This window comes from Manacus vitellinus, unplaced genomic scaffold (assembly GCF_001715985.3).
Source record: "Manacus vitellinus isolate BGI_N305 unplaced genomic scaffold, ASM171598v3 scaffold_64_pilon, whole genome shotgun sequence".
NCBI lineage: Eukaryota > Metazoa > Chordata > Aves > Passeriformes > Pipridae > Manacus > Manacus vitellinus.
Genome location: NW_021940718.1, coordinates 2,731,474 through 2,744,226, shown reverse-complemented (window position 1 = coordinate 2,744,226; position 12,753 = coordinate 2,731,474). Strand labels below are relative to the sequence as shown.

The 12,753-nt window shown below is 51.6% G+C and overlaps 1 protein-coding gene across 1 annotated transcript in view; it reads left to right on the top strand.

Moving 5' to 3' along the window:
* The first annotated feature begins 7,728 nt into the window (after nt 1–7,728).
* TJP3 (tight junction protein 3) overlaps nt 7,729–12,753 on the top strand; it is an 18,382-nt gene continuing 13,357 nt past the window's right edge. Inside the window, exon 1 of the mRNA XM_029963894.1 lies at nt 7,729–7,738. Within this exon, the coding sequence (XP_029819754.1) occupies nt 7,729–7,738 (10 nt within the window). The remainder of the gene's footprint in view (nt 7,739–12,753) is intronic.

Here is a 12,753-nt window from a genome sequence, read left to right as displayed (position 1 = left end):
CCCTAAACACAGGGAACTACAACTGCAAACACAAGTGACCATCTCAGGAGGAGCCCAGTCTGGCTGCCCACAGAGCAGCCACACGTGCACTGACATCACTCCGTAAGCTCCAGATGCAACTGGGGACAACAACTGGTCTCCCGGGTCCTAAAACAGAGGCCTGAACCATGAACAACTTGAGTCCTTCTCAGGGCTTTACTCAGCATCTGCCCAACTGAGGATGCCCTTAGGAATCATGGAATCATTAAGGCTGGAAAAGACCACCAAGATCACTAAGTTCAACCTTCACCAAAGCCCACCATGCCTGCTAAACCATACAGCAAAGTGCCACATCTGCTTGTTTTTTGAACACTTGCAGGAGTGGTGACTCCACCACTGCCATGGGCAGCCTGTGCCAATGCCTGACCATTCTTTCCATGAAGAAATTGTCCCCAATATACAACCTAAACATCCCTTGGCACAACTTGAGGCCGTTTCCCCTTGTCCTGCCGCTTGTTCCCCGGGAGCAGAGCCCGACCCCCACCTGGCTTCCCCCTCCTGTCAGGCAGTTGCAGAGCCAGAAGGTCCCACCTGAGCCTCCTTTTTTCCAGGTTGAGCCCCCCCAGCTCCCTCAGCTGCTCCTGCTGCTCCAGCCCCTTCCCCAGCTCTGTTCCCTTCTCTGGACATGCTCTAAATTCTAAATGTTTCTTGTTGTGAGGGGCCCAGAACTGACCCTAGGATTTGAGATGGAGCCTCAGCAGTGCCCAGCACAGGGGTACAGTCACTGCCCTGGCCCTGCTGGACACATAATTCAAGCCAGCAGCACGGAGTGAACTTCAGTTCAGCATTTCTGAACCCAGAGTCTCCTGGGTTCTTTAATACTGTTTGCTAAGACTTCAATAAAACAAGAAATGAATTTGTTCCCCTGAACCAGAACACTACAAGGCTGGATCAGCCAAACACGCTGCCACTGACCTGCAAAGGAGGGGGGGAACTACACAATCTGCTCCTGTGTTGGGAGAGAAACAGAAGCCACAGCCAGGCACAGACACATCAAATGTTCACTGGGAAAAGCGTCTCCAGGAGGACACCCAGACTCGGGCTCGGGTTCTCCTTCCAACTGCCAGCTTTCTGATTTATGGTGGGGGGGGGTTGTGGGGTGGGAGAAAGAGACAGAAGGGAGTGGTGACACTGCCCAACACCCACGTAACTGCTCTTAACAGAGAGTGAAGGATCCCCCGGGCTGACATGGGCAGTCCCATGGCTTAAACTCAACATTTCCTGGCTCCCCACCCAGTAATCTCCTTCCAGACCAGATGGCTCAAGCCTATAGCTCTGTCCCCACCGAGCAGTGGGGCTGCCCCAGCCTCAGCAGGGAGCCCAGGGAGGCCTGAACAGGGGGTTGTTTTCACAAAGCACAGCAGAAGGAAGTTGGGAGGTTCACAGCTGGTGCAGGGGCTGTCCCTGGGAAGAGGAGAAGGCAGGTGTGATGAAGCAGAACTACCCTGCAGGTACTGCAGCCCCTTTTAAGGATGGGCCTCACCAAGCTTTGCAGTTTTGGATGGGGTTTCTTGGCTTCCTCTTCACCAAAATGGGTGCATTGGTTTTGCCAGAACTTAGAGGGGAGTCATAAGGCAAAGGTTTGGAGACCATTATCTTGGCAAGTCAAAAGCAGGAGCTCTAACAGAGAACATGAAATACCAGGCAGCACTTACCACTTCTGCCTGCAGTATATCCCTTTTCCCTTTAGATGAGCAGCTGCCATTCAGACACATCTTATCCCTCCCTCCCACAGGTCCTGAATTAAGTCATTTTTCACCCACCTCACCCTTACAGAATAAGTTGTTTTTCACCCCACCTCACAGCAAAACTTGCATTTAAATTTCACTTCTTCAGCTGCTGTAAAAACCCACCTCGTTCCTCTAGGTTACAGTTTGCTTTTCATGCTGGGCCCTTCCAGCTTCCTTGCACTCCCAGTTTTCAGTTTAGAAAAGATTAAAAATAAATCCAATCTTTGCGTTTTAAAACCTGGGAGTCTGGGAAGCCACAGCATCTCTCTGAGATTGTTATAAACCTTAAATCGCAATCCCTCGTGCATCCCAATCCATAAAAAACCAGAGCTTGCACATATTAAACCAAATTCCTCCCAAATTGCCACTTTTCTCATTTTCTTTAATAAGCATTTTCTGGCATTATCAGTCCAGAAGCCTCTTTCTCAAAAGAGTGTCCCAGATAGTTAATCCACCAGTGACTCCTGCCCAATATCAAAATGAAAACAAACATTCAACCCTCTGAGACTACTGAGGAGAAAGACTATGTCAGCATTTCTCTTCCATCAAAATTAATTTAAGCCTGAAGAGATGTCGGGTTGAGAAGTATCCTGGAATTAAAAACCTTGTATGCCTGTCAGCCAGTATGAGGCTGCAGCCTGAGCTCGAGTCCTGGGGACAGTTTTGGGGACACAATTTAAGAAGGATCTAAAGCTGTTGGAGGGTGTCCACAGAGCTGGGGAAGGGTCTGGAGGGGAAGGGTCTGAGGAGCAGCTGAGGGCACTCGGCTGGTTCAGCTGGAGCAGAGGAGACTGAGGGGAGACTCCTCGGGGGCTGCAGCTCCTGCCGAGGGGAGGCGGAGGGGCAGGGACTGAGCTCTGCTCTGGGACCAGGGACAGGACCCAGGGAAGGGCTGGAGCTGTGCCAGGGGGCTTGGGATGGATCTCAGGGAAAGGTTCTTCCCCCACAGGGTGCTGGGGCACTGCCCAGGCTCCCCAGGGCAGTGGGCACGGCCCCAAGGCTGCCAGAGCTCCAGGAGCGTTTGGACAACGCTCTGAGGGACAGGGTGGGATTGTTGGGGTGTCCTGGGCAGGGCAGGGGTTGGACTGGATGAATTAACGGCAAAAAAAGCATTAAATTAAGCAAAGGCAATTATTAGCCTTCTAGATTTCAGCTCTTATCACTGAACAAAAGTCCTTACCAACACAAAAATCACCTCATAATGTGCTATTTAAACCCCAAATAATCCCCATCTGTTAGGCCAAACTGAAAAACTGGGCCTTATTTCTAGATTCCACCTCAGCAAGTGCCTGTAACTGAGCATGTCATTAACAGTGACAAGCACAGCTTCGAGACTTCAGCTTCATTTTCTGCTCTCTCTGTTCCAGCTTTGAAGTCAGGGACTATTTTACATCTCTATAGTTTGCATTTCTGCCAGCAAATTCTCTGCTGTTTTGTACACTGCCCCCGTCAACATGCAGCAGCCAGATGGAGAGAGCAGCACCCAACACGTACAGAGAGGAGGAAAACTGTCATTTTGCAGATGATACTCAGCTAAAAGTGACATTTAGAGAGAAGACAAGCGGTTTCAGGTATTACATCTGCCCTCCCCGCTGCACGTGGGACCGAGCACACCACCCCTTCCTCTGGTACAGGGATGCTGAACCAGCTACACCAACACAAGCTGTGGAATCAGGAAAGCAGAGAGAGAACAAAGTTGCACATCAGCATCCAACTGGAGTGACTGTGCCTGCTGAAGTGCTATCAGCACATTCAGGGAAGGAGCACTCAGCCAGAGGAGGATTTTAGCCAGCTGCCTCTCTTTGAAAAATGCAGCAACGGACAATTTTGCCCTGAAAAATCCACAAAATCTGGTCCATCAGATGTGCAGAGAAACTACAGAAAGAAAACTACCGCAGCATCTTTGTCATCAGCTGCTGCATCCTGCCCACACCATTGGCAATATTTCCCTGTGCCTCTGCCCAGGTCACGGAATGCACCAAACACGACATGGCAGCACGAAGACGTGGGCACATTTTCCCGGATGTTTTAGAGCAATTAACAAACTCCATCCCTTCTGCCTTGCCCAGGGCTCTTCCCTCTCTGCCCATTGACCCACGTGGTAAATACCACCAGTGTCACAAAGCCAATGTGAGTCCCAGTTCCCCACCCTACACTCAGAAGACAGTGGTGCATCCAGTGGGAAGACCTGACCGGTGGCCGTGGGAGGCTCCAGATCATCACCTTCATTTTACTTTGTACAATGCACACTTGTGTTTCTAGGCCTTATGCCAAGCCTGAAGGTTTTTCTTCAACCCCTTGGTTCTTCAGAACCTCAAGTAAAATCAGTAGACACCAGAGGTGTGCTGCCCCCTCTGTGGGATCCACTTCAGTAATGAACTGAGTGGGCTCCAAGAGCAGGAACCAGCCATGTCCCATCTCAGTGACCCCCCAAGATCTGTTGACAGAGCATGTGAGCAGGACACACTGCTGCTGGTGCTTCCATCACTGATGTGCACGTGGCTGAGATCACCTGAACTCTGCCAGAGCTCAAGAAGTATTTGGACAACGCTCTCAGGCACAGGGTGGGATTCCTGGGGTTGTCTTGTGCAGGCCAGGAGTTGGATTTGAGGATCCTCGTGGGTCCCTTCCAACCCAGGACATTCTATGATTCTATGACTCCCTGGTTTCAGGCACTGCTGTCTGCTGGGAGCACTGCAGGACTTTGGAGATGAGTCTTGAGCTCTGGAAGGATTTCATAAAATCTCTCAAAACTTGCCAATTACATAAAAATACTCCTCAAGTGCTCTGAACCCTTTGTGGGCTGTATTCATGCACCAGCCCAAATTGCTCCCACTCAAGTTGCTCAAACTGGTGTCAAGTGGCCTTAATTACCTGAGCTCAGACAGCCCTGAATGAGATGAAAATCCACATGGAGCCCGTCTGAGCCGACTGAATCACCAGAGAGCTGACAGGACCAGCACCAGAACAGTGTCTGGAGCAGTGCAGTGACTGCAGCTGAGGAAAAACCAGGTAAATACCTACAAGCTCAGGAGGATGCTGTTAATTTGTCCTTTAAACAGAATCACAGTTCCACCCACAAATCAGGAATTCCACCCTAAAAAATAACCGGGAACACCTTGAAGCCATACATGTCACGCACAAAAACAACACTGCTCTGCCCTACTGTTGGAGAGCTTTATTTGATTTTTTTGGCAGGCAATAAAAGAGAAGCCTGCCTAGGTCACAGGATGCTCCACAAGTAGACAGCAGCAAGGCGAGGGTGGTCCCACCTCACCATCCCCTGCAGCACATGGCCGGGATGTTCTCCCATCCCACGGGAAGGGGAGGAGGGAGAACAGATTAAGGTGACCTACATTACTCCTACTTTAAATACACAGGAGAATTGCTTTTATTCTCCCTACCCTATTCCTCCCTGGCCTTCCTGCCCCATGAGGGTTGGCAGGAACCCTCTGCCCAGGTGGCACATGCCACCATGGGGTGCACCCAGCCTTAACCAGGGAGGCAGAAAGCAAGTCTGGGCATCAAGCCTGAACTCCCAAGAGACTGATTCTGCAAACAATCCTGTTTTAATGGAGATTACGCTGGTTTTGTGTCAGTCCTCAGCTCCATCAGGTTGTGCTTCACTGGTCTCAGTGGTCACCTCAGCCCTTGGAGATCTGGACTTTCATGTACTTGGGGTGACAGCAACTGAGAATGGCAAACTCCAAAGGGAAGAAAAAATCTAAATGGCAATTTAAACAACATCTTGTCAGGCAGCAAGTGAACAGGCAAAACAATCTTGACTAATTCTACCCTTGCAGAACCACAACATGGTCACCAACACAGTTTCACACATCCAAGATGCCCATTTTGAGGGGCAGCATCCTGATGTGCCCAGAGTTTGGGTCACACTAAGGACAAGCTTCCAACACCGGCCCTGCCAAACGACTGTGAACTCAGCTCCCCGGTCCCAAAAGCAGCAGATCTCCTTGCCTCCTACGGAAAAAACATGAAACAGCTGCGGAATTACTCTGATTTCCTAAATTCAGTGAAGGAGTAGAGACCCGACTGGCTCCCAGCCCAGCACTCCCTTTCCTCCGGGAGCTGGTTGAGGTCAAAGCACTACCAGATCTTCTGGAGAAGACATTAGGGGGTGTCTGCCACGGCACAGGAACACAGACAACTCGAATGGGAAGAGTCAGTCATTTGACAGAGCTTTGTCAGAGAAAGCATCACTGGGTTTAAATGAAGAGTTAACAACTACTTGGGCTACACAGACCCTCGGAGCACAGGAAACTCATTTTGCAGGAGCCACCCACCCCATGTGAGAGCTCCTGAGGAATCAACGGGACCCTGGCACGTCCAGAACACGGGTAGGAAAGCCTTAATGGTGGAAGCTGGAGCACATGGCAAAGGCTGGATCAAACCTCATCCCCTGCATGGCTGGCAGAGGTGGAACATTGTGCAGTAAAGGGAAAAGCAGCGTTTGAGCTCAGTGGAGTCTCACGGGCACTGAGCTCCCCACCGTCCCCGGCGCCAGCAGCACCGTCCCAGCAGCACTGCTGTGTTTTAATGACCACAAACAAGGCAAAGCTGCCCTCATCTTGTAATCCATTAATTCCTCCCAGTATAGGAGACTGAGCTGTTTCACCCAGAACAAAGGCACTGCTGCCTGTGCTGTTCCCATGCTCAGCTAATCTCCAGGCCCTTTCAGTCGCAGATGTGGACCTGCCCAGGCTGGTCTTGTGACAAACCCCAGGCCTGACCTGGTTCCCTTTGCTGGATCAACGAGTGCCTTGGGCAGCAGGAGCAGCTACAGGTGTGCTCCTGGAACGTGGGCCCTTGCCTTCCAAACACTCCTCATGCAACAGGCAGGTCTGCAATGATGGAAGCGTCAGAGAAGCAAACAGCTGGTTTCCAACTTCTCTTTTCTCCCAGGAAGTCTTTCCCACCCCTTCCAGTAACAATTTCTGCAAAGAGAACATGCAGATACTGCTGATTAAAAAGGACATGACGACTGGGCCCTCTCGCTGAGTCTGCAAACCATTACAGGCAGTGGCTGGACATGGTGAGGTTTGTTTTCTGCAACTCCAGATCCAAAGGCTGCAGAGCTGAGCAGTTATCCAGAGGGACAGCTCTTCTCACAGGCATCTGCCAGAGACGCATCTCTAAAGAACACGCCATCTCCATGCTATAAAATAACACTGCTGCTCTTCAGACATCAACTACTCCAGCCTGCTTCTGTGTCACAGTAAAGACAGTAAGAGAACCCTTCACATCACACACTGACTCCCTAGTTGTACACTTGTCTGTTTTTTTAAGCAGAATTAGGAAAAGAGCACTGGGTTTGCTGTATCCAAAGAAAGCTGGAAGAGAAGCAAAGGGGTAGCTCAAAGACTCACAGCCTCTCCTGGAGCCTCTCCCACCATGGTTTGTGGTGACCAGCAGCATTGGCCAGGCTGTGAACACCCAGGGCAACCCAGCATGTCAAAGGCTCCAGTTCCCTACCCACCACAGCACGTCTCTGACTCAGCCTGGGTTAATCACCACAAGCCAGTGCCAAAACCCACACGTAAGCTGGGGAAGCCACAAGAACACACGATGGAAGAAGACGACGCTTAATTAGGGGTTGACAGTATTTTCTGCTAAATATGTGGGTGAGGAGACGAAGTGACAGAAAAGCTTCTCTGATCACTTTTAGCTTTTTAATTACAGAAAACGCTTCCCAGAAAGTCCTGAGGTTAACTCAGCTATTGGCAACACTGAAAAACTCAAACAAACAAGTGCCAGGCTCCTGAGGAACTGAGACCTACCTAAAGAAGGCAAAACCCCAACATCACCTTATGATCACTGGCTCGTGCAGGGCTCTTGGAGAGGCCAGGCTCCCCCTCCAGGGACTCTGCCTGTGAGCCACCCGGGGAGGAGGTGGAGAGCCTGGGAAAGCCAGCAGATGCTTTTCCTTTGGCACACACTCCCCATGCGGGCAGGTGAGCAACACCCAGGCTCTGCTGACACAGTCCCTGGTGATGAGGATCAAGACCAAACCCACTTCACAAAAGCCATGACTTTGGTTTTTTACATGACCCTCTTCTTTCTGGTGCTTTTGCTGTCTCATTTCAGCATTAAACAGCCTTTGGCTTCCAGGCCCTTGCAGTGCCTTGATTTCCCCCTCTGCTGTGCTCCTGTCTTTTCCAGGCCATATGGGCATTCCCGTGGTGGAACAGCCATCACCCTCGTGAGGGGCTCCTCCCAGCACGTGTCCTCATCCCAGCATCCTTCCTATTAGAGGAAAACACAAGTGGCTGTACACACACCCTCAGCAGGCAGCAAACACCCAGAGTGTGCTTGGCTGGGAGTTCTGCTTTGCCAGGCTTACAAAAAAACAACAGTATTTTGCTCCTTTGAGTTCCTGCACTTGCCACAGATGGATTTAGAAATGGCAAAATACCATGAAGATGTGTGTGTGTATATATATATATAACAGTAGCTACTTATTGGAAATCCACACCAAACAACTGGGGCTTTGCACCTGCATAATGCTTCAAAATAGCTTCTGATCAGTCAGTCTGTCTGATGTGAACATGCCCAAGAACATAATTTCTTAGTCACAAGGCGACCCAGCCTGCAGGCCTGGGAGAGGGCTGAAGGACAACAACACTGTCACTGGGTTATTAAACAAATTAAAGGGGCCTATCAGAGGTCTTGGCTGGAGACTTGGAAAGACTTAATAGGAAAGAAAACACCCCACTTCAGCCATCTCCTGCTGTTCTGCTGCTATTTATGAGTTTCAAGGCCAGACTGGATGGGGCTTGGAGCAACCTGGTCTAGTGGAAGGTGTCCCTGCCCATGGCAGGGGGGTGGGATGAGATGAGCTCCCTTCCAAGCCATTCTGGGATTCTATGATTCAAACATTCACAGTCACTCCTCTCCCCATACACAGATCTTTAAGAAAAGAGGTGCCAAGGCCTCTGTGTTAAACCAGAGAGCATGCCCAAAAACCAGCAGCCTGCTCTGATACCCAGTGCCCCCATCAGCCCCCTGGCACCTCAGGCTCTGGGCAAGATCCAGGAGGGTGCACCCATGGGATCAGACCATCCAGGAAGGCAGGACCCACTTTGGCTCCCGCTTTCCTGCAGCCAGGATGGAAGAGGGAACATCTTCTGCCAGTGACACCACGAGCAGCTCTGTCTCCACGCTGCTGGAGGGAGCACTGATTGTTCACTCCCACCCAAGCACAGCCAACACTCCTTGCACTGGGATTAGCAAACATTTCTCACTTCCACTCTGCTTCTGACATGCCACAGTGCAGTGCAAAAGGTGCAACAGTTTCTGATTTTTGAGTCACAAGTTAATGATCCCCACATAACACCTGCAGTTCCCACATGCACAGCTGAACTGATCTCATGCCAGCAGGTCCCAGCAAGCACAGGGTACCACATCCATGTCAGGGGCGAGGCACCTGCCAGGAGTGGTAGATTAATCATGGTAAAGGGAATAAGCTTGGCAGCCCAAAAGGATGGATAGGAACAAACAAACATGACAAAGCTGAAGCAGCAAGGGATGAGAAGGGCTCTCGAGTCTTTGTCAGGGTATCACACAGCTGTGGCAGGACTATTTCTGGACTCGACTGGTGCCGACTCAAAGATGTGTCCATGAAGGAAGAGAGTGCTGGAATTCCTGCTGCTGCTTTTCAGGCTGCAACCACCTTATATGGGAAAACCATATTTATTAAGATTGTCATCTGGCAAGAGCCCATAATGGTCATGTCAGTGAATCACTTCAATAGTTCCCAAATTATGCACTGCTCATAGCGAATCCATTCAGGTCGTTCCCTGAGGAGCCCTTCTGGAGAGGCCCAGGAGCCTCCCAAGTGGGACGTGGCAGTGGCAGCTCTGCCAGGCCCAGCCCCAGCAGTGGTGGAACAGGCTGTTACACACAGGTCAGTGCCAAATGCTGGTTAATGAAAATTAGATTAATCACTCCCTGCCCTGCGTTCCTGGGGACTCGTTCTCCAGCCTGTCCTGACACGGACACCGACGGGCTCAGCATCCCCCGGGCAGTGCCCACATCTCCCTGCCCTTCCCAGCTCCCAGGCCCATCACCCCAGCTTCCCTGTGTGCTTCCAGCTGATTCATATCTTAGAGAACAATTAATTTGCCAGAGCAGCCTGAATTCTATTTCCACTGCCTTCCTCTTTCCCTGCAGCTGAGCTGCGACTTATTGATTGTGAAGTAACTGCAGGGTCTGTAAAAGTTCAAGGCACAGGGTGTTTTTCTGCCTGTTCCTGCCTGGCTGACTCCCTCTGTAATCATCCTCGCCAGCACCATTTCACGGCACACAGGCATGTGACATCAAACTAAGCTGTGAACCATAATCATGCTGGGGATGATGTTTACATTTGATTTTTCCTCAAGCTGATAAGCTCTCTCCAATTTCCCCTCTCCATCCCCGTTGGTATGGATTGAACTGCTTATGCCCCACAGGGTGGAATTCTTCTCTTATCTCTAATCTGCTCACTGGAAAAATTGCTTCCAGCCACCCTTCAAAAGTCACTTCAAAGTTATCACTGTGAAGGGGGAAGAGCTGCAGAACCGTTCCTGGGCTGTTGCAATCAGGACTCTCCCAGTGCTTTTTGGAGATGGCCACAGAGGTACCACCAGCACACCTGGCTGGGGCTGGGATCTGCACTTCACTCCTCCAGCTCCAGGGACAGCAAGACAATTGTCCAACACGAGTGTAAATCCTTGTTAAATCACTTCAGGTCCCTAAAGCAGAGGAATCCAACCCTGAAGAACACATTGGAAGCTTCTGCCCCAGCTCTGGGCCACAAGTGATGGGCAGAGAGCAACCTGTGTAACAAGAGACCTGAGTAATGGAAATAAGTCCAATGTCAGCTTTACCTCCCCATCAGCCTGAGAATTCCCACTTTAGCAAGGAGATGAAGGAGACCAGCTCTGCTGTCAGTTTTGCAATAACAGCTCTTGCATAACTTGACCCCCCCCTTGGAAAAAAGGAGGTTTCCAGACCTCTGCCTCCAGCTGCACCCAGGTAGAGGGGATGGGGATGTGCCATCTCCTCACCCAACTGTTCCTGTGGTTGAGGCACCTCAGCCTGAACAACCCCCCCACACATACTGTGTCTCTGCTCCTGCCAACAGCTCACCAGAACCCAGGAACAGCCCCTTACACTCCCTGCAGCCACTTCCCAGGCCATGAGGGTGCACACTCAGGGAGAAGGCACAGCAGACATTGCACACACTTGATTTTTTGAAATTCGCTTTTCAAACACAAAACTTTTTAAAACCTCAAAGCCGAGGTCTCAGAAAGTGACAAATTGGGCCTCTGTGTTCATGCATGAGCCCAGATCCTGGCACCAAGTGAGGTTTGGTCCCTCAAAGTATGAGATTTCCAAAAGTTCCCTTCAGAACACTCTCTGTACCTTAAGTCATACTACTGCCAAGGTTTCCCTGATTCAGTCCCTCTCCTCCATCCAGTTTTGCTCCTGTACCAGACTAACTGGCTCCCTTCAATATTTACTGAGTGCTTGGGGAAGGTCTTTGCTGACCTGACCCACAGTCAGGATTAACCCTGCCAGGTTTTTCAGTCAGAGCACAGCACACACCACCCCTCTCTCTGGATTAACCCCTCACCTCCATTCAGAGCACAGCACACACCACCTCCTCTCCAGCCAGGAGCAGGTTTCAGCTGTGCTGGTGACCTTCCATCAACAGCACAGGCAGGCAGAGTGGTGAGCACAAGGCAAGCAGCACGAAGCACCTGTACAGGTGTGCCACGAGCACTTCAGCACCTCCACCGCTGCTCCAAACAGCAGCAAAGGCACCAGTGCTGCATGTGCTGAACAGGGTTTGTCACCCAGTTCAGACCACGGAGCGCAGGGACGGCCCCAGACCCACAGCACAGCCCCCCCCGTGCGGGTGCAGCTGTGCCTCTGCACACCCCGCCAAGGGCCACCTCCACCCCTGGGGGTTTTGCTCTCCTCCAGCAAACACTCCCGGGCTGCCCTGCGGGTTGTCCCCAGCCCCCCGGGAGCTCCAGCTGCAAGTGCGGCTGAGGCCAAGTGACACAATTTGGACGCTACCCAAGTGAGGAGTAAAAGCAACCTGACTCCAGAAATCAAAGCTTCGGTGAGGTTACTGACTCCGTTTCATCTTTTTTTACTATCAGCGTAAGGTACGACAGCCCACAGGTTCATAAATTCAGATTTACTTGCTCAGGGAAGACGGAAAACACATGCTCCTTGCTTAAACCCCTGCTGAGCAACAGTCTCCACAGACACCTTGTCTAGTCCTGAGCTACAACCCTCTACCCTCCCTAGAAACAGAAAAGCGACAAAGAAATCAGAAGGACAATGTTTTAATTGTTCATTGCTGTCCCTGCCCATGGCAGGCGGGGTGGAACAAGGTGGGCCTTAAGGTCCCTTCCAGCCCAAACGGTTCTGTGACCCTGATCAGCAAGAGGTTCCCTTGGCATCACCAGCCAACCTTCACCGCGCTGGGAGAACGCTCCCAAAAAGGGGAGAGGGTGGGCGGGAGCACAGCGAGCAGCCTCGGGAAGGTTGGCTGCACACTGCCAGCCCCTCATTTCCTTGCAGCATGAGGAACTGCTGGGACAGCCGGGGACAGCTTCCCTTCCCCTAAACCTCGGCATCTCACCCAAAATCACACGTCGCGCACACACACACACACACACCCCGGTGCGGGGATGGCGTCTGCGAAACGAGCCCGGCTTCCACCGTGATGAGGTTGTTTTCGGAAGATCTAATGATGCTCATTTAAAGGCCTGACGACGCAGGGATCGCTGTCACCCCACAGCCGAACGCTGTGAGCATCCCCCGGGCTCGGCAGGTGCCCGGAGCTCCGGGTCAGCCCGGCGGCGGCGGGGACATCACGCGCTCGGCTCAGCCAGCGATCCCGAGGCTCTTAATGAACTAGAAATAATTAGGCAGCAGCAGAGGCGGGGGCAGGTGCACAGGCACAGCCCCA